The 20,328-nt window shown below is 52.4% G+C and overlaps 3 protein-coding genes across 4 annotated transcripts in view; all 3 read right to left on the bottom strand.

Moving 5' to 3' along the window:
- Window positions 1-292: 292 nt before the first annotated feature.
- Window positions 293-7,580, bottom strand: LOC149750783 (type II inositol 1,4,5-trisphosphate 5-phosphatase-like). Its single transcript, XM_089913388.1, has 4 exons — window positions 6,540-7,580; window positions 6,376-6,405; window positions 4,991-5,101; window positions 293-852 (listed from the first exon to the last, which is right to left on the bottom strand). Exons 1-4 carry the CDS (start codon window positions 6,751-6,753, stop codon window positions 293-295), a joined length of 915 nt encoding a protein of 304 aa, XP_089769514.1. The 5' UTR covers window positions 6,754-7,580.
- A 91-nt stretch (window positions 7,581-7,671) lies between these two features.
- Window positions 7,672-17,821, bottom strand: LOC149750782 (uncharacterized). 2 transcript variants are annotated; one of them, XM_089895782.1, is made up of 6 exons: window positions 15,277-17,821; window positions 14,744-14,930; window positions 12,422-13,773; window positions 11,770-11,855; window positions 11,534-11,598; window positions 7,672-11,152 (listed from the first exon to the last, which is right to left on the bottom strand). In XM_089895782.1, the coding sequence occupies exons 3-6, from the start codon at window positions 12,651-12,653 to the stop codon at window positions 11,149-11,151; spliced, it is 387 nt and encodes a 128-aa protein (XP_089751908.1). In that variant the 5' UTR covers window positions 12,654-13,773; window positions 14,744-14,930; window positions 15,277-17,821; the 3' UTR covers window positions 7,672-11,148. The 2 variants fall into 2 exon arrangements, with proteins under 2 accessions (XP_089751908.1, XP_089751907.1); XM_089895781.1 differs by having other exon boundaries at window positions 11,539-11,598.
- A 102-nt stretch (window positions 17,822-17,923) lies between these two features.
- Window positions 17,924-20,328, bottom strand: part of SF3A3 (splicing factor 3a subunit 3) — a 29,109-nt gene continuing 26,704 nt past the window's right edge. Inside the window, exons 16-17 of the mRNA XM_022575297.2 lie at window positions 19,162-19,217; window positions 17,924-18,237 (exon numbers count right to left, since the gene is read on the bottom strand). Coding sequence (XP_022431005.1) covers window positions 18,160-18,237; window positions 19,162-19,217 — 134 coding nt within the window. The 3' untranslated portion in view covers window positions 17,924-18,159. The remainder of the gene's footprint in view (window positions 18,238-19,161; window positions 19,218-20,328) is intronic.

The following is a 20,328-nucleotide window of genomic DNA, read 5'->3' as shown; positions in this document are numbered from 1 at the left end:
GACTCCGGGTCTGCGCACAGCCCAATCTCTCACAGGGGCTGAGGACCGACAGGAGAGCCAGGCAGCCCCAGTACACACACCAGTCCTCACCCAAAGGAAGGCTCTGTCATGGGGAGTGCACCTCCACAGACAAACTCGAAGGTCAGGATGGAGAAACTGAGGCTCAGAGAGGGGCAGCCACCCGCCCCAGGTCACACAGCGAAGTCTGGAACGGAGCTTTACTACTACCAAAACCCCGGCCTCGGGATTCCTGAGTACCTCACTGGCCCCCGCCTGCCCTCATCACGCCCGGCTAAGAATAACTAACATCCCCACAGCACCTCAGCCCCAATGTCTCCGCCTCCGTAGGGACAGGACCTTGGTCTTTGCCCCGAGCGTCCGCCAGCCAACCCACAGACCCTGCCCGCCCGAGGGTCTGGCCCGCCACCGCCCCGGAGCCCCAGCCCAGCGTCCCACCGCCCGCCGGACCTGCAGATTCGCGCTCCCGAGAGCCGGCGGCGGCGGACATTTCCCTGCCTGCTTCCTCAAGCTCTTCATCACGCCGCCCGGAGCCCCGCCCCCGTTCCACCCCCAGAGGGGCCCGCCCCCGCGTGCCACCCTCGCCAATCAAAGGCCGGTCTGCTCCATAGCTCCGCCCCCAAAGAGAACGGGCCCGCCCCTGAAGCCTGGCCTCCTCCAATCCCCTTCGCGCCTTCCGAGATCGATACCTGCCTCCGCCAATTCCAGAGCGCCCGGGCCGGGTGCCCTGGGCTGAGTTCCAGCCGCGCGGCGTGGGCGGCTCGGGCTCCGGCTCTTTGCGCCTGTAGCGAGACAGCCACAGAAACTTAGGGTCCAGGGCCGTGGGGTTGAAGCCTGTGAAAGGAAAAAGGAGGGAATACTGAGCCACGGACTTGAAGAGCCGGTTGCACCTCCGCAAGGTTGTCTGTCCGTGAGCAAATCGCTCAGCCTCTCCGGGGAGGCTCCAAGCCTGTTTCCCTGGCGCACAGTGTGGGCCTGAGATTCAAATACAATAATAAACATGAAAACGAAAGTGCTGTACCAAGATAGACAAGCACCACTCCTGCGACCTGGTGGTAACTACGTGCCGAGGTCTATGCTCCTTAATTCTCACAGCTAACTTTAGGAGCAAGGGAACGATTATCCGGTGGCAACTATTATCCCATGGCAACTGAGCTCAGAGAGGTGAAGTCTGAGGTCGCAGAGTGAGTGGCAGAGTGGGAACTCAAATACATGTTAGTACTAGGGAGCGGGTTGGGGGCGTTAACTACCCATAATCTCCATCAGCAACTCGCAAGCCTCCCAAAAATACACACTCTAAGTAAAAGCGGTGTGCCTGCTATGAAACATGCCTTCAAGACCAGTCCTCTGGTTCCCTCTGAACCAGATTGCCACTCCTCCTTCCTAGAAATTCTTGGGTCTTCTCTGCCTCTCACTCAAACCCAGGTCTGCCTGACTCCTAAACACTTGCTGTTTTCTATGCTATCCTGCCTGTTCTCCTTGTAGAACAGCATGAACCTGACCGAACTGAATTGGATTTGCAAGGGCATCATAAATGAAGAGACTTGGGTCGTAGGACTCACTATGGCACTGCCAGACACAGCTTTTAGATTATTTTCAGCAGTTACATGCCATTAATCCATCTGATCCTCACAAAACTCTTGGAGTAGTAAGGCAAGTTCATATTTCCACTGTACAAATAATAAAGCCAAGGCTCATAGAAATAAAATATATTGTTCACATTCACAACTAGGAAGTGGCAGAGCTGGGACCTGAACTGAAATGTCTGGACTCCATGGGCTTTGGAGTTATAACCTGGGGTTCCAAACCTGGTCCTATTAACTTCAATTAATGAATGACCTCGGGTAAGTTACTAAAATGTCAGTTTTCTCTCTTGTCAGTTTACTCATCTGTAAAACAGGATACTCTTTAGTATTGCTCAAAAGACTAAACAGAAAAACATGGTTGTTGTGTGTTGTCTAGCTGTCTAGAAAAATATATGGCACACAGTAGGTACTCAATTAATGTTGGCTAATTCTTTCCTCTAACTGTGATCTTTTGACCAAGTCACTTCCACTCCCTGACCTTTTGTGCTGCACATTACCCACCAAGGACTGGGTGGGGAAAAACTAGTTCCTTTCACCTGTAACCTCATCCTGGACTCTGGTCCTTTTATCTGTAAAATGCAAGGGTTGGGCAGGTGGATTCCCAAGAGTCTGTCAGCTCTGAAAGTCCCCTCTCACCCAGACCCGTCCCGTAGGAAGTCCACATCATGATAGCTGCTCAAAGAAGCTGAGTTAGTGCAGTTTCCCTGCTGGTTACCCCAGGTGTGGACCCCGGAAGGAAGAGCAGGGAAGGGAACCGACAGACAGATACCTAAGCCTAAAAGAGGGGAATCATCCTCAACTACTCCCTCTCTTTCATTCTCACAGCCGGGCACCAAGCTCTGTTCATCCATTCAACAAATATGTGTTAAGTGCCTACTACATGCCAGGCACTGTTGTAACCACAGAGAGTAAAGCTGTGAACACAACCCAAACTCAGTGTTCCCATGGTGCCTTCATTCTCATGGGTTTGATCTCTCCAGTCCATCCTCTCCTCCCCATCCCCATGACTGGGCCCTGGTCCAAGCCTCATTTTTTATGCCTGAACCACTGCAATACATTCCCATTGATCTCCCTGCTCTAGGTTCTCCCCCTCTGCACCAGTTGCCAGAGGAACTTTCCTAAAGTGCAAATCCTGCCTCGTTATTCCTCAGTTTAAAGCTCCATCAGCTCCCCACAAGCTACAGGGCAAAATCCAAGCTCTTTGATGGTTATTTAAAACCCTTCATGCGCTGTCTCTGCTGGCCTGTCCTGGTTCAGCTCATTCCACAGCCTCCTCCCACCCCAATTTCAATCCCACCCAGTGCTCTGCTCTTAACTCCAACTGTCTTTTTTCCCATGTTGGCTGCCTGGGAAAAAACCTCACTCATCCTTCAAGTCTCAGCTTAAACATCACCTCCTACACGAAGTCTTCCCTGAGCAGTGTAGATGGGATGGGTTGGCATGAGCTTAGGATGCATTAGAGCAAAACTCAAGAGCTCAGGCTCCGGAGGAGACTCTCTAATCCTGTCTAATCCTGGCTCTATTATTTACCAGCTGTGTACTCAGGTAAGGCATTTAACCTCCCTGAGCCTCAGTTCCCTCACCTGTAAAATGGACACACTGATAATACCTACCTTGAACGGCTGTGGTAAGAAAAATGAGATAATGTGCTGAAAAGTCCTCAGAACAGTGTCTAACACACAATAAGTCCACAATGAATGTTAGCTAAGGAAATATTTTTCTGAGCTCCTACTATGTGCTGGGCACTTTCACATGTATTACCTCATTTAATTCTCACAATTCCATGAGGAAGATATTCTTTACATATAGAAGTCTACAAACAAGCAAACTCATAGAAAAAGAGATCAGATTTGTGGTTACCAGAGGGAGGGATGAAGTGGGGGAAAAGGGGATTTGGGTGAAGGCAGTCAAAGGTCCAAACTTCCAGTTATAAGATAAATAGGGAGTTCTCTGGTGGCCTAGTGGTTAGGATCCCAGGCTTTCACTGCCGTGGCCTGGGTTCAATCCCTGGTCGGGGAATTGAGATCCCGCAAACCGCATGCTACGCACCCCCCCCCAAAAAAAGAAAAAGAAATAAGTACTAGGGGTGCAACAACATGATACATATATTTAATACTGCTGTGTTATATGAAAGAAGGTTTTTAAGAGTGTAAATCATGAGTTCTCACCACAAGGAAAAAATTTTTTTTTCTATGTCTTTAATTGTATATCCGTATGAGATGATGGATGTTCACTAAACTTATTGTGGAAATCACTTCATGATGTATGTAAGTGAAATCATTATGCTGTACACCTTAAACTTACACAGTGCTGTATGTCAATTAGAGCTCAATAAAACTGGGAGAAAAAAAAAAGCTCTACAAAACCAAGGTTCAGAGAGGTGAGGTGGTTTGCCCAAAGTCACATAGCTAAAGACCAGCAAAGATAGGCTTCAAATGCAAGAGGTTGTATAGCTTCAAAGTCCATTCTCTTTGCTGTTACTACTGTTATTACTTCTCCTACAACTACCAGTAATAATCATAAAACAGGTTATCCTCATTAGTTGAAGGTTTGGAGATAAATTTCCCCTGCTTTATAGAATCAACCCTTTAACTCGGCATTCAAGGCTGTATAATCTTGTTTCCTTTTCCCACATTGCCCAGTTTGCATCAACAGTCAGTACCCTTCCTGCACACCAGGCAAACTAAGTTGGAGCCCCCAGACATTCAGGCTCCATGAGGAGACCACGATAGAAGGGGAGCCCACCCCCGATTCCTGCAGAGCCAGGATGTTAGCTAGAAAGGAAATAAGTGACAGTGTTGGGTAAACAGCTAAGCCCCAGCGCCTGGTGGCTAGAATTTGCATGTTCTCTGGCTGATTCTCTGCTCTGAACAAACTCTCCTTTACCTGCCTGGCTGATCGCCCAGTCTAAACAAATTCTGCCCTAGAGGCCACTAACTTCTCACTGTTAAGTTAAAGCTAGACCATCTTCTCAGCTGTGGTGGGGGACAGAGCAGGGTACAAGGGCAGGAGAGCTCTTATGACAGACTTCCCTTGGTTCTAGCTGTGGTTGTCAGGGAGAGGGAAGGTGGGCCTCTAGAAGCTGCTGACCCTGCTAACTTGTAAAAGATTCTGCATGAGAATCACAACTCACCCCATGCAGCCCTGCCCAGAGCAGGGAGGGCAAAGGGGCCCTGCTGGAGTTAAAACTCAGGTCCAGAAATGGGAAAACAGAAATGCAAACACCATGGCTGGCTGGTGGCCTGGGGGCACGGTGGCCTCGTGCCAGCAGCTTTGAGAGGGCACAGAAACTGTAGAGTGTAAGTCCAAAGGGTGCAAAGTCAACTGGTGGTGGGGAGGTCAGTGCCCAGCCTCCCCTTCCCCCGGGAGCCTGTGGTCTTACCTACCTGGACAGGCCCTGGCGACTTCCTGGAGAAACGTTCTGGTTTGTGAACCAAAGGGGAGCTGGAATACGAGGCTGAGCTCCGCTGTGTCCAGCTGGACGGTGACATCTGAGCCTGCACAGGGGAGGCAGGAAATGAGCCCTTGGCCTCCAGGATGCTTAGGTGCATCTTTAGGCTGGAGCCCCCAGCATGGAACGTCAGCAGCCCAAGCTCCCAAAGCCCCTTTGACCCTTAAGCTGGGGCAGTAAGGGAGCCCTCTGTACCCCCAGCTTCAAATTAACATCACCCTCAGTCTACAAAGGGGGTGGACCTCAGCTCTGAAAATTCAGTAAGCCTCACCGTAGCCTTCTGGACGGAGTCAGAAGAGACCAACTTCTCAACCTGTAGTCTACCCCCGCCCCACCAGTGGAATGAAAAGCACACAGAGGCAGACAGGGGGGCCGTCCGTCAGTCAGTCTCCCTGACTGTGCCAGACACACGCTAGTCACAGGGAACACCACGCTGAAGACATCAGACATGGCCTTGTCTTCAGGGAGCTGGAGTGTGGATGGTGTCTGGCTCATAACGTAACCTCAGCACCCAGCAGGCACATGGCGAGCACCCAAAACATGTGCTGAACTAATGAATGAGTAGGAGCAATGCCGCAGACTGATCAAGAGCGTGGGCTCCAGAGACTGGATTCCGAGTCTGAATCCTTGTCCCACCACTTGCTAAATTACTTAATTTCTCTGGGCTTCCATTACCTCGTCCATAAAATGGGAATGAAAGCAGTGATGACCTCACAGAATTGTGAGGAAAGCACCATGTGATGTGTGTAAAGCTCGTTAGCATAGTGCCTGGCGCGAGGTCATCACTGATTAAATACTCATTTCTATGATTATATTACTACCTCTGCTATTACGACTGCAGCCTAGCAAAGAACACCGACATTAGATAGGCCATTAAAAATAATTAAATCACCGTAGGTGACAGAGAGGTGGTAAGGACGAGACAAAGGAATGTGTATGAGTGAAATACAAACACTTTCGGGATACAAACACTCTCAGGAGTTCAACAAAGGCTTCCCGAGGAAAGTCAGTGTGAACTGAAGCCCTGGAGCATGACTGGCTATGCGAAAAGAGGAGTGAGGGCTTTCGAGAGGAGGAAGTAGCGTGTGCAGGGGCTCCATGGTGAAAACGCGTCACGTTTGAGGTGCTTGGAATGCAGAGGGTTCCAAGTGCAGCAAGCAGGGAAAGGCGTGACTAGAGAGATGACCGGGGCCTGATCCTGCAGGGTCCTGCGTGCCACAGTAGGACGATCAGAAAGTGCTCTTACTTCACACCACTCTTCTCTCTGCAGATTCTGTTCCCCCTGCCCCAACTGGGACTCAGACTGAAAGGACCACTCACCAAGAAAGTAGACTTCACCATCCAGGGACACTGCGGGCAGGGAAACGAAAGGGCCCTTAGTAACTGAGCATCATCCTTCCTCCCAACGCCCCACCCCCAACAAGGGCAGAAATGACCCGGGAGCCCAGAGAAGAGGGATCATCCTGTCCAGCCCCCTGTGGCACCTTCTTCCAGAGCGAAATCCCGAGAGATCGGCACGATCTGGTCCAAGGAGACATCGTCCCCGGTGACGGCCATCCTCCGGTGTGTGTACAGGAAGAGACTGAGGGCAGGAAGCAGAGTGAAGACAGGGGGCCTGTAGTCTAGTCGTCCCTCAGGCCCATCGGGGAAGCCTCGGGGTGCTCGCACTCTCTCCTTGGTTCCTGGGGCTGTGCTCATGCCTCTCTGCTCATGGTGCCCACCAGAGACTGTTGGGTCATCAAAGCTGAACTTGCCTCATTTCTGGGAGCCCCTGCCTTGTTGGTAAAACCCATGTTTGATCTCCCCCTTGTGCGTTCTAGCACTGCAAGTGACAAGAACAGGGCAATCTTAGCCTCCCCACTCCCTCCCTGAACCTCAGCTTTTCCATCTGTAAGGTGAGGGTGGTGGGTTCAAAAATGTCTAAGACTCCTCCTTCCCAGCTCTGAGACCCTGAGGTTCACTTTCTGGCTGTGAGACCGTTGATAAATATTAATTATTCTCTCTCTGCTTCTGTGTAATATGTGGGTATTACTAGCAACATTTATGGAGCCCTTTCTATGTGCTTCACAGCATTTTAAACACTTTACATGTAGTAACTCATTTTAATCTTCAGTCCAGACACATTGAGGTTTGCTCAGGATGACATGGCTCGGAAGTAACAAAGCCTGAATTTGAACCCAAGACAGGCCACAGGGCTCAAGATCTGGAGCAGTATGTTCAACCATCTTCTTGAGAAGTTTTCTCATCAAATTTTGAGGATTATATGAGCTAAGAATACAGAGGGCTTGGCCTATAGTGGTCAAAAACTATTAATTATCAGTATTACAATTATTCTAGAAGCCTCAGACTCTGCCCTAGAGGGCATGAAGTCCAGCTGGAGGGACAGTGGAGAATAATCAAACCCAGGGCCAGAGAGGCAAGGACTGAACCAGTCACTGACGCATGTTCCTGGCCACCACGTTCCGGGCGGTAACGCACGAGTCCCAGGAGGCGGCTCTGCCTGCTCTCTCCCTCACACAGCGCTCCTTGCACCGCCTGCAGCTCAGGGTCAAGGCAAACCAAAAGGGAGCCGGGCCCCAGGCCTCGCCCAACCCAGCCCACCCCACCTGCCCTGCCCTGCCCCGCCCTCACCCACACAGATTCACTCTGTGGTTTCACCTCTCCCACCCTTCCTCATCTGTGAAATGGGGAGAGTAACCCCCAACGTCACAGGGGGTGGGAGGATAACTGAGTATTTAAAGCACCCGGCAGAGAGTCCAGGACTAACTGCTTAGTATGTACAGGTTTCCATCTCCCCCTGAAGGCACAGAGAGAGGGAGGCAAGCAGACAGACACGTAGACACCTGCCATTCCACTTCCCAAGGCCAGGCAGGGCAGGCCCTGGGACTGGGAGCTCGGCACCCGCGGGAAGGATATGATGATGCAGTACTCCCCCTCAGCCAGGGTCTCCTGGATCTCCACAGACTGGTCCATGCTGGCCCCTGCTGAGCAGACACGCCCCGGGGGAGGGCAGATGGGAGCCCCTTAGGTCAACAAGTCACTCAGGAGGTTATGGAGCTGCCTGAGGGAGGGCTGGGGGCAGGGAGGAGGGGCTCTGTGCTGGGAGAAGGCGGAGGAGGCCCCATCCGCTCCCTCCTCCTCCCCCTCCCCCTTCCCCTGAGAATGAGCCTTTTAGTTTCTAGGGATAGGGGCCATCCCCTTGCCCCCGGTGAGAGGTACAATTTGCTGTACCGCCCTTTGTCTTGAAGGGCATCCAGTCGCTTCTAAGTGGGGTCCAGTCTATTTGTTGGACGTGGGGTGCCTTGTCCCATTACTGGAGAGGAGGACAAGTCCTATTGCTCCTGGGATGGGGCTCTGCCTTCCTTTTGGGGGAGCAGTATTAGTCCTGCTGGCACCTCTCTGGGCAGTGTCAGGGGTGTATCTGCACGTATCTCAGGAAGGGAGCTCTCATCCTAAACAAGGACCCCAGTTCTGTCCCTTTTTCCCTGGAGATGGGAAAGTGTCCCGTTACTCCTTGGCCCTCCCCCAGCCCAGCAGGCCCCATTGCGTCAGCCGAAGGCCGAGGGTGTCCGGCTCTGACAGCATCAGGACAGGGGTCCCAGCCCTTAGCTTGCCCAGGCCCTCCTGCCCAGCCCCGCCCTGGTTCCCCTGCTCCGCACCTGCTCCCACACCCCTGCCATCGCCGCCTACCTCCTGAGCTGTCACCGCTGCTGGGTGTGCGGAGCACCGCGGCCCTGGGGCCCAGCCAGAGACTACATTTCCCAGAAGCCCCCACGCCACACGACGGTCAGCCAGTCTGCAAGGCCCAGCCTGCCCACGCCAGTGCGGGGGTGGGGGTCCTCCCTGCCCCCGTTAACTCCTTAGGTCTTGGGCTACCCTGGGCTCCCTATTCCGGAAAGCTTTTCCTGAGTACTTGCCCTCGGCTCACCCTCGGTCCTGGAAGTCGTGGGGCCAGAGCTCCCCTCCCAGGGCCTGGAAGGAAGATGGTCCCTTTAAGGAAAAACAGTTTCATCCTCAACTCCTCTCACTCCAGGCAGGCCAACACTGGCCTCTACTGGAAAGCTTCCTCCCCAGCTAACGACCCCATCCTAGCTTAAAGGAGAACAACGCTGTGAAGAACCACTACACCATTTTCCAGGTGTAGAAACTGAGGCTCAGAGACATTAAGCAATTTGACCAAGGCCTCGCACCTAGCAAAGTGGCAAAATTGGGCCTTAACTGAAAGTGTGACTCCAACTTCTGTGCCATGGACACTGCCACATGCCTCCCTTTCCCCCGCTAAGCCTCAGCGCTGTGTGTGTGAGGTGTGTGTGACAGGAGCACCTGGTCCCGCCTGCCTCATGGGGCTGTTTGGGGGTAAAGGATGAGAATGCACATTGTAGAGGGTGTGATCCTGTTCGTATGCAGTACTGTGCTGAGGCTCTATCCTCTCCCCTTCTCAGGGAGGAAGGAGTTCAGGGGAGGGGGCCACTCAGCTCTCAGGACAGCCTGAGGCTGTACTTTGCTGTTCTCCGGCCCCTTCCCCCAATTCACTGGCCACAGGCACCTGGGCAAGGTCTTCCTCCTTTGGGGCCTCGATTTCCCACCTAAGATAAGCAGGCTGCTCCAGATGGACAAAAAGGGCCAGCTCAGATCAGGGAGTCCAGGGCCCGTCTCTTCCAGCCTATCGGCCATTTCACTAAGCTGTAAGCTCCCTGAGGACAGGCTGTATCTTTTCCTCATCACCCCAGGGTAGTTTCTGGGACACAGTTGACCCTCAGAACATGTTTATTGAATTAGTGAATTATCTTGATGAATACTCTTTCTCTCAAGCTTTGACCCAAACTAAAGGGTAAGTGCAGGGGAAAGAGTGAGCATGTGACTTCTAAGCCATCCTCACTCCTTTTTCCCTAAGCTTGGAGTTGCTGCCTTAGTGACCAGTTCAAGTTTGTATACGCAAACCTCTTCCAGAAACAGACATCACCTTCTTCCCAATCTTCTTTTCCTGGCAATACCCACAGCATAAATGGAGCTCAAGTTCATTTGAATTTGGTTTCAAAGCTGTGTGGGGGATGAGGAGAAAGGGGATTGATTTAGACCCTTAGAGATAAAGGGGGTGGTGGTCATTGCAGGAAAGCAGGGGAACCCCAATTCCAGCCCCCCTCTTTGTGTCAAAGTCTGGGGAGGATCTGGGAAAAGTAGACGGGACCGGGCATTTTTATAGATGAAGAAACTGTCCCTGCAGGACTTTGGGGTCCTCCTACTTGATGGGGGTCAGACAGGAGACTGTTCTGTTTTTCCAGACAAATCCCAGCCTCTCCTTGGGAATGGGGCTAAGGCCCTGCCCCCTTGGAGAGCATCATGTTCAGGCCTAGGCCCTGGGAGCCTCTAGCACAGAGCTGTGGACTTGATAAATCCCTTTCACTAAAGACACAGCTACAAGGACTTCCCTGGTGGCACAACGGTTAAGAATCCGCCTGCCAATGCAGGGGACATGGGTTAGAGCCCTGGTCTGGGAAGATCCCACATGCCGCAGAGCAACTAAGCCCGTGCGCCACAACTAGTGAGCCTGCGCTCTAGAGCCCGCGAGCCACAACTACTGAAGCCCACGTGCCTAGAGCCCGTGCTCCGCAACAAGAGAAGCCACTGCAATGAGAAGCCCGCGCACCGCAACGAAGAGTATCCCCCGCTCGCCACAACTAGAGAAAAGCCCACGCACAGCAACGAAGACCCAATGCAGCCAAAAATAAATAAATTAAAATAAATAAATGTATTTTTTTAAATTAAAAAAAAAAGATGCAGCTACCGGAATCAGAGCTGGGGGTGGGCCTGGGGACTTGCAGGGCCTATGGGACCTTCCTGCCTGCCGCTCCCTGACTGCTGAGCGAAGGAACAGCAGCAGAGCGCCAGCCAGGGTCTAGGGCAGGGGGCTCCTTGTGGCCCCTGGTGCGGCCCCGTTGAAGTGGAGGTTCTCATCCAGCTGGAGGCAGCTGCCTGAGGCCGAGGCTTGGCAGCACTCCTGGTAGCAGGGCTGAGCCACAGCCCTGTGACACCTGGGCGTCCCTGTCACGCAGGCCTGGCTGCGCCCTGCAGTGTAGCCTCAGCTGGACCGTTTCAGCTGCAAGAAGAGATGAGACCGTTCATCCTCCCCTTGCCTTCGTCCCCCATTCACAGAGACAAAAAATGTTAAGTTGGGTTGTGGGCTGAGCTGAACTTCCTTGGACCCCTCTCTCCACCCCCATGAGGCCAGCCAGCCTGTCCCCAGAGAACATACAGGGTGATCAGAAACAAGGGGGCATGTCACAGAGACTTGGAAGATTCCAGCCGCTGCCCTGGATTTCAGCATAATGTGGAGCTCAGAGGGTCGAGCAGCCTGGCCCTCAGCAGGTCTAGCTCCAGCCCGATTCGGCTGCTGACCCATTAGTCGAGCGGGGGAGAAGAGAGGCCTGCAGTTCTGAGGGAGGGCAGCACCCAACCTTGGAGCACTGCAGGGGCCCACCTCACCGAAGTCCAAGCCCTCGGGGCACTCGGCCACAGCTTTCTGCCTTGGCAGGAGATTTTCCCCTTGAAGAGAGAGTGAAGGGAAGGGTAAGGGGTGTGGAGCCCTGTGAGCTCCAGACGGAGGGGGGGCTGGAGCCCCATCCTGCCTGTCCCACTGGCCCCAGCCACAGCCACCCCTCGCTGTCCATTCCTGCTTCCACTTCCCAGAGCAGGCAGATGTGGACAGACACTCACGTTTCTCTTGGGGGCTGGCAGGGTGGTGGTCACCAGTGGTGGAGTGGGAAGTGTCTTTTCCTCTGGGATGGTCAGGTGGCCTAGGCCTGGGAGCAGAGCAGAGCTGTCTGGGGAAGGGCTATGACACGTCTGCTGGGGGACAATTCCTCTGCAAAGCCCCAGGCCGCCCCCCAGGGGAGGGCATCTTGTGTGTGGACTTCACAACCTGAAACTCTCCCATCTCTGCCACCTGGAGACGCACAGGAACTTGCTCTGGCTTCCTTGGAGCTTGTGGGGAGGAGAGCACTGGCCCAGCTGGGCGGGGAAAGGTGGCGAGTCGGAAGGGGAAAAGCCAGAAGGGGTGGGGCACTGAGGAGGAGGGTAGACCTCAAAGCTAAGGGTCAGCCCGACAAGGTTTAGAGGTTGGGGTGTTGATAGAGGCTGGGGAGGTTGGGGAAAACAGCTCCGGTGTTGGGGGCCTGTCAGAGGGTGGGCTCAGAGCTGGGCGCTAGTGGGTGGGCAAGGCTCAGGGCTGGGGACAGGTGGGGCGGGGCTCAGAACTTATGGGGCCAATGGGAGGAAGAGTCAGAGTGGAGGGCAATGGAGGAGGGGCTTGGAGTTGGAGGACCACGGAGGAGGGGTTCAGAGCTGCAGGCTAGGGGGATTGTCTCACCCGAGGCCGACTGGTTGAGCTCCAGGCAGAGTGGGCCGCCACTGCAGCACTGCAGAGAGCCGGGTCCGGGGCTAGAGGCCTGCAGGTAAGGGCTGGGGCTGCTTTCATTTCTCCCCTCACAACTGAGGCCGCACCAGGCCATACAGTGGGAAGCGTTGTGTTGGATCAGCTGGGTAAAGAGAGTGCCTGCGAGTCCCGGGGGATGGGGGGTGGCCAGCCAGTCCTGGGCCATATCTCAACTCTCAGGGCAACCCAAACACCGACTCCTCTCTCTTCCGCTTCAGCACCTCCCTCCCAGCACCTTACTGGAGGTACCTGAATGTCACACCCCTTCCAACCCTGCAGCAGCCCCTCCTGGCAGCACCCTGCCTGGTCCCCCACAGCAGCCCTACCCCTGCACTCGCAGTAGCTCTCCCCTGCGCTGCACTCTGCTCTTTGGTTGAAAGGCTCTGCTTCCCGGTTTGCACACCTCTCCATAGCAGTGGAAGCTATGGAACATCTGTGGGAGGGTTTGAACGCTGTGGCCCTCTTCCCATGGGTGAAGGCATCCAGGAGGCTCTCTCCTCCTTCACAGACTGCTTTGCCGCTTACCTGGACAGGAGCGGGGGTCAGCTGGCTTCTCACCAGGTTCTGGGCTACCAGTAGGACCTGCAGGAGGACTGGTAGGAGGAGAAGGAGAGAGGAGACCACTGCAGGAAGTAACCAGCTCAAGAGTCAAGGTTAAGGAAAGGTCATGCAGTGGTTAAGTAGAAGGGGCCATGACACAGGTGAAAAGAAGGCATAGCCTCAGGGCCCAGGAGCGGTCACAGGTTAGGTTTGGTCACCTGGGCCAGGAAAGGCTGGGGTCCCTGGGCTTAGGACAGCTACCTCTGAGCAAAGCAGCCTGATGGCTACTACCGGTCACAGACATCTTCTGAGAGGTAGGCCAGGAGCCCGAGAGAGTGAGGGACTGGTCCTGGGCAGCCCAGGGGAGGGCTGCAAACAGAGATTCCCATTACTACACTATGCAAAGGAGTAAACTAAGGCTGGGAGCAGGGGGGTCAACTTGTATGGAATAAGGGGTCCCAGGGGCTGGGCTTTTGCTTCCCGCAAGTCATACTTTCAGAGTGACATTGAGGCCGGCACAAAGGGGCCTGCAGCCTGGTAACGGCCCCTTTGAGAGTAAATGTTGTTGTTGGCATGGCAACAGCAGCATCCCAGGCCCGAGGGGAGACAGAGCTGGAGCAGGTGCAGTGACAGGAAATAGACATCCGGTGCCTCTGATGTGGCCTCATTTGCCTCTGACATCAGGAGGTGCTGGGGGCGGGGAGTGGCCGGTGATGGGCTTCCTCAGAACCCAGGGCAGGGAAATGCTGGGTCACAGAGAGGGTCAGAAGTCAGGGCTCCCCTTGTCCAGATTCTTCAGGGTTCAGACCCAACCCTGTTTCTAAATCAGAGGTGAGCTAAGGGCAGGAGGTACCTCTCAGACCCTGGATAGCTGGATGCCAGCTCTGGTTCCCCCAGGACGAAGGGATCAGATCTGTAAGGGTCTGCTAAGCCCAGGTTCAAGTTTTTCCATGCGAGGCAGAAAACTGCGGGAGATGGGAGAGCGGGACCTTATTCCCATCTTTCCGCCCAACCCTGGGAGGCTGAGCACAACCCAGCCCCCAGATTTCCCAGGGCTAACAGGGCATGTTTCCCTGCCATCAAGGGTTGGCCCTCCATCAGCACTTGGATCTCACAGGTGATGGCTGCCAGGGTGATGTGATACAGAGGAGAGCCTGGACCCTGTCTGGGCTGGGCCCCTTCTGGCCATGGTCTTTAATGCATGAGTGGGGCTGTGCTCAGAATCCTGGGTGCAGAGGTGAGGCTGGGTAGGACCCCTTGGCAATAGGGGCCACCTCTCTCTCCACCCTCACCCCTCCTTACTACCAGGAGCCTCAGCCCCTCCACTGCTCCCTCCCCTCCAACGCTACACTCAAGAAGTGCTCTCATCCAGTTAACACCTCTCAAGGGGACTTCAGTCTCCAAAGGCAAATAGGTCAAGAGGGGGGCCAAAGGTTCTCCCCAGCCCCTGTGTCCTTGTGAAAGGAAGGACCCAAGCCTCCCACACAGCCCCTTTCCCGCTTCCTGGCTGGGACAGCTGAGGCTGGAGGGACAGCTCAGGAGTGTGAGGGAAGCAGACAATCAGTCAAATCAGAAAGCCGGGCGAAGCTTAGACGGTTACTTGGTATCTGTGCTAGTTCTGGCTCCTTGCCCATCTACTTTAGTCTGTGCATGTCTCCATAAATAGAACATTCCCAGTATTCCCTGAGCCCCACCCCGTCCCAGCTGTAGACCTACCTGCGCACCCGAAGGTGTGGAGGGCAACCAGCGTGTGTGCCTGAGTCAGGGAGGCTGCAAGCGCAGCCCCTGGAAGCTGGCGGCTGCCCCTCCTCCCCTCCAGTCATCTGTTAGCTCTGGTAGTTCCCTCTGACGCTGCTGCCACCGGGGACACAGGCACAAGAAGGAAGCACAGCTGATGTCCAGACTGAAGCCACAGGGAGAAAATAAAGTCAACTGGCAGATAGAAGGACCCCACTGGAACGTGTCTTATCTGTGTAGATGAGAAACCCAGCAGGTGGAGCAGGCTCTCAGAAGAGAAGAGAGGGATGGGAGGCCAGGGTCCTCCCAGGGCCCACCTGCAACGGGAGAACTCTGTCTGTCTGATAGTGGAAAGGGGAGTGGGTGGGGAGAGGTCACAGGCCCATTCCTCCCAAGAGAACTCAGAGGCGAGGCTGCCAGCAGGGCAGGATGGAAGGATGAAGGGAGAGGTAGTTATCATCCCAAGGATAAAAAAATGTAAAAACAATGCAGAGGGAAGACAAAAACCTCACCTTTGTCTGACGCTCACTTCCCAACACATGGGTTACTTTTAGGGTGCTCCCTTTGTAGAGCCTTCCAGCACAAGCTGACCCAGCGAGGGGAACAGAAGGGAAGTGGAGGAAAGGGATGACAGTTGAGGCTGGACACAGATTTACTGGCTTTCCTCTCAGAGGTAGGGAGAGAGGAGACTCCCGCTTCTGGGAGGTTCATCCCAAGATCAGCCTCTGGGTTCAGCAGGGCCAATCTGGGGTTCAAGCCCAGATTCCTGCCTGGGCTGGGAGGGGCAGGCAGAGTCCTGCAGTTGCTCTGATGGAGCAGCTTTCCTCCTTGAAAAGTGAGCTGAATCATCTGTTCCTGGCAGGCAGTGCCCTGGCAGAGGTTCAGACGCCAGGTCTAAAGGAGAGATTCTCATAAGACTCAGGAACCAAGGATGCACTTCTGGGGATTCATGAGCCCCTGAAATTGTGTGCAAGAATGTATATGCAGGGACTTCCCTGGCAGTCCAGTGGTTAACACTCCCCGCTTCCACCGCAGTGGGTGCAAGTTTGATCCCCGGTGGGGAAACTAAGATCCCGCATGCCATGCAGCACTGCCAAAAAAAAAATATATGCAAGCATACTTTTCTAAGGAGAAAGTCCACAGTTATCTTTGTATTTCCAAAGGAATCTATGATCCTTAAAAAAGATTAAGAACTACTGACCTAAACCCAGGAAGAGCACCACTCCGCTCTCCGTAGCCTAGTCAGGGGGCTCAGCTGTAATCCTGTTCTTCTTATAGCAGACCCCCGAAGGCCAGACTTCAGGGAGCCACCTCTGGGGAGAATCACTGCTTATTTATTTATTTTAAAATATTTATTTATTTATATAAATTATTTTGGCTGTGCCGGGTCTTAGTTGCGGCATGCGGACTTCTTGCGGCATGTGGGATCTAGTTCCTGGACCAGGGATCAAACCCGGGCCCCCTGCCTTGGGAGCGGGGAGTCTTACCCGCTGGACCACCAGGGAAGTGCCGAGAACCACTTCTGACTGATGCAAGTTTGCAGGCACCTCCAGAGTAACTCTGTGCCCCTCAGGGCTGGGTGGAGCTGGCCACACAACTCTTCCAGCTGGCCCAGGTGTTACTGCACCTCCTTACCTCTGGGTCTGCTCCCACCATCTCACATCCACTTAATTCTCAAGATTTGCAAACCTAGCTGTGCCTGGCACGTGGAAGGCACTAAAAAATATTTGGATGAATGTAACAAATGAACAAAAGGAGTCTCCGCCCCCGCAAGGGGCTTGTTTCCTCCCAGGCACCTCTGGCTCAGTTCACAGGATGACTAGTTATCTGGGCAAGGATGATGGCAGGACTCCACAGAACCTGGTCCCACCGCCCCTCCACACTGTAAAGAAAAAAAATGGGCTCTTGGAACGCTCCATTGATTGACCTTGCCGTCCCAGGTACCCACTCCTGAAGAGGGGGCTCAGAGGAATGTGACGGTGGGAAAGCATCAGGTGTGTCCCTGGGGAGGCCTGATGCTGCTACTGCCCCAGCTGGAAGCCTGGAGAGACATCCCCTCCCATGTTTACCATTTCCCAGGCTTTGACTCTCTTCTCAAATGGCAATGTCTCCTTGCACTTTGGGCCTATTTTCAGTTATCAATGTTTTTAGTTGGCTCAATTAGGTTTTATTATCCATTCGCTCTGCTTTAGAAACTCAGGCTCTGGCGAGGTTGTCCAACTGGGATTTTAAGCAACTGGAGGAGCCAAAGTACAAATGAACATGTGAGGAGTCGCCCAAGGGATGGGTTGAACCAGTAAGGAAAATCCCAACCTGGTGGTGAAACCCTACTCATGGAGAGAACTAGGGCAATAGATGAGTGTGAGGGAAAGGCCAGCTCTGGAGCTGGGATCTTTCCAAGCAGACGTATAAGTAGATATATTACAAACAAACTGAAGGTCTGGGTGCTGAGGGGCAAAGGGGCCCTCTGGGGAATCCTGTTCTGGACCCGGCCCTGGCCTTCAGATGACTGTGCCCTGGGCAGATCAGGGCCCCCTGGCTCCCCTAGTTCTTTCCCTTTGGGATCTGAATCCCTCAGATTCAGATCCTGAGGCAGCTGTTCAACTCCACCCAAATCTTGGCTATCTGGGCTTGGAGAACACAAGAATATTAGCCACTTCTCAGTCAAGTAAGGATCCCATGGAAGACAAAGGTAGACCGAAGCCTCTTGTTCTGAAGTAGCAAGCAGGTGAAGTCAGTGCTGGTCTTAGTTTCACTGTGTGCCAGGCTGCTGAGGCTTAGAGAAGGGGCGGGGCAGCAGGCCCATTCCAAGACAGCCCAAGTCCTTCCTTTATGCAAATAAAAAGGCAACCTTGGTGCCACAACTTTGTCCTTAGCAGAGGTCCTGGCTCACCCTCCCCATCTTTCCCTAGTACAGTATGCGCACGAATGGCTGACTCAACTAAGGGCAGGGCTTATCCTGGGGTGATGCTCATTTGGAGAAGTGGCAGCAAATGGGGGTGGGGAATGAGGCTAAGTCAGAATTACCCAGCATAATATATGTAACATAACAGGCGCTCATTAAACTTCAGTTGCTGCTGAAGTTCGTGAGAAAGAGGTAGGGAGGTGTTAAGAACTAGAGGACTGAATTAGTACATAATCCCGGGCTTCAGAACAAGACACGTTCAGAACAAGGGCTGGTTTTATTTTCCAACAGAATCTTTTTTAATATAAAACAAAGATAAAACACACCTCAACCCTGCAATATGCCAGCATGCCTTGCTTCTACAAGATGCATGCTAGTCCGTAAGACTAAGTAGCAAAGAGTCTTTAGGAGCATTTGGCTGGGAGAAATAGAAAAAGCAGATCTTAAGGAAGACTGGGCTAGCCCCACAGCTGAGAAACATCCCTGAACACTAGAGCAGTCCTTGTCTTTTCAGATCCTCGTACGTCTTCTTATTCACAACGTTCCCACTGGAGTCTTCATACTCTTCCTAAAAGGGAAGAGGAACACCATTAGCTACACCTCCTGGGAGAAATGTTTGGAGCCAACCTCTGGATACCTGAGCTCACCCTGGCCTGATTCCATGCCATTCGTCTAAGACAGCCTTTCTCAACTGGGGTTCTGCTCTATTGCTCACAGCACCTATTAGACATCTAGGATGGTACCAATTATGACCGATCCTTGTGGCTATCTGAGAAAATAGTTCATTCAAATCACTGTGTTTAAGATGAGGAACCCTGGTTGAGAAAGGCTCACTTAAGACATGGTTTTCAAATGGTTCCCAAGAATCCTAGGTTTCTGCCTAAGAGACCACTACAGGGGATGAAAGGCCAAGAAGGCTGAGCTTCTCCACATCCAGAGCAGTTCTGCTTTTTTCTATTTTATTTATCGGAGTTCTACATTACTGTCTGAAAAAGGCTTTGCTGCTAAAAAAAAGGGACACTGAAAACCACTGACCTAAAAGAGAAGCAGCAGCTACCGTACCTCACATACACATCATTCCTCATCTCTGAAATCTGTTCAGGATGACTATCTCAAGACCAACAAGGATAGCTCCCCACCACATGAGAAGATCTTATCAGATGCTCTCCTCAAAGGATATCTAACGTACGACATGGAGTCTCAACTTCTTAGCTTATGAATCCTCACGGCAGGACAAGACACAGGGCACTCCTGCTTGCCACTTCAAAACTTCAGTGGGAGAATATAACCTGTCTTAAGACACAGATTTAAAGTCTGACACATTTAATTTAATATCACAGATGAATTAGGCTTACAAGTTAAGAGCCAATTATAGATATTGTCACATTACACTTGCTACTGCAGTGAACCAGGGACCATCTCTTACCTCCCTTCTACATGGTGAGGGAGCTCTATCACTTGATGCTATCCCTGATGCTACGTGAGCACTCACCTCAGTGTCAGGCTGCCACCGTTCCGATGCCTTCTGCAGTTTCAGCTTGGCCCACACTGCAGGACGAGAAATGATCAGCAATCAGATTCCACTGAGTATCTACTGGGTACAAGGTGTTACAACACATTCCTCATTAGGATCCCCCTGAGTGCCTGCCCTTGAGACTTCTACCTGCCCCAAACTGGAATTTTGGTTCTGGATCGCCTGTGGACAAACCCCTTTCATTGCAAAATTTACCATAATGTTTCTTTGCTGTAAAATAAAAGTTGGATCAAATCTAACCCAAGACCTCTTAGAATTGAGAACTGATACTCTCAAAGGAAAAAGATAATGTGGTACAACATATAGGAACTATTGGAAAAAGTGAGCTTACTGTATTAAAGTTCATAGTAGAAGGGATTGAGAACACTAGACTTCGCCAAATATGTCTGTTTAAAGTCTGCTGCATAAGCTCTATTTACAGTAGCCAGGACACGGAAGCAACCTAAGTGCCCATCATCGGATGCATGGATAAAGAAGATGTGGCACATATATACAGTGGAGTATTACTCAGCCATAAAAAGAAACGAAATTGAGCTATTTGTAGTGAGGTGGATGGACCTAGAGTCTGTCATACAGAGTGAAGTAAGTCAGAAAGAGAAAAACAAATACTGTATGATAACACATATATATGGAATTTAAGAAGAAAAAAAAATGTCATGAAGAACCCAGGGGTAAGACAGGAATAAAGACACAGACCTACTGGAGAACGGACTTGAGGATATGGGGAGGGGGAAGGGTGAGCTGTGACAGGGCGAGAGAGAGGCATGGACATATACACACTAACAAACGTAGTAAGGTAGATAGCTAGTGGGAAGCAGCTGCATGGCACCGGGATATGGCTTGGTGCTTTGTAACCGCCTGGAGGGGTGGGATAGGGAGGGTGGGAGGGCGGGAGACGCAAGAGGGAAGAGATATGGGAACATATGTATATGTGTAACTGATTCACTTTGTTATAAAGCAGAAACTAACACACCATTGTAAAGCAATTATACCCCAACAAAGATGTTAAATAAAATAAAATAAAATAAAAATAATAATAAAGTCTGCTGCACATATTTCAAAAACTTCAGAGGAAAAAAAAAAAGTGAAATATCATGGCCAAAGAGTCTGAAAGATAAGATGGTT

The sequence above is a fragment of the Delphinapterus leucas genome, chromosome 1 (genome assembly GCF_059928025.1).
Source record: "Delphinapterus leucas isolate spDelLeu-1000000601 "Yukka" chromosome 1, BTC_Dleu_Yukka2, whole genome shotgun sequence".
Taxonomy (NCBI): Eukaryota; Metazoa; Chordata; class Mammalia; order Artiodactyla; family Monodontidae; genus Delphinapterus; species Delphinapterus leucas.
Note: the sequence above shows the minus strand (reverse complement) of the source record. Positions and strands in the feature narration are given on the sequence as shown.

What these genes read in the sequence shown, in the direction of transcription:
- LOC149750783 (XM_089913388.1), bottom strand. Translation starts at nt 6,753, where the DNA reads ATGAGCACAGCCCCAGGAACCAAGGAGAGAGTGCGAGCACCCCGAGGC. An exon ending in TGGTGAAGTCTACTTTCTTG is followed by an intron (nt 5,102 to 6,375) that starts GTGAGTGGTCCT and finishes TCCCCTGTGCAG; the next exon opens with GCTCAGATGTCACCGTCCAG. An exon ending in AGTCGCCAGGGCCTGTCCAG is followed by an intron (nt 853 to 4,990) that starts GTAGGTAAGACC and finishes TTCCTTTCACAG; the next exon opens with GCTTCAACCCCACGGCCCTG.
- LOC149750782 (XM_089895781.1), bottom strand. Translation starts at nt 12,653, where the DNA reads ATGGCCCAGGACTGGCTGGCCACCCCCCATCCCCCGGGACTCGCAGGC. An exon ending in GCTCAACCAGTCGGCCTCGG is followed by an intron (nt 11,856 to 12,421) that starts GTGAGACAATCC and finishes CTCTGCTCCCAG; the next exon opens with GCCTAGGCCACCTGACCATC. An exon ending in TGCCAGCCCCCAAGAGAAAC is followed by an intron (nt 11,599 to 11,769) that starts GTGAGTGTCTGT and finishes TCTCTCTTCAAG; the next exon opens with GGGAAAATCTCCTGCCAAGG.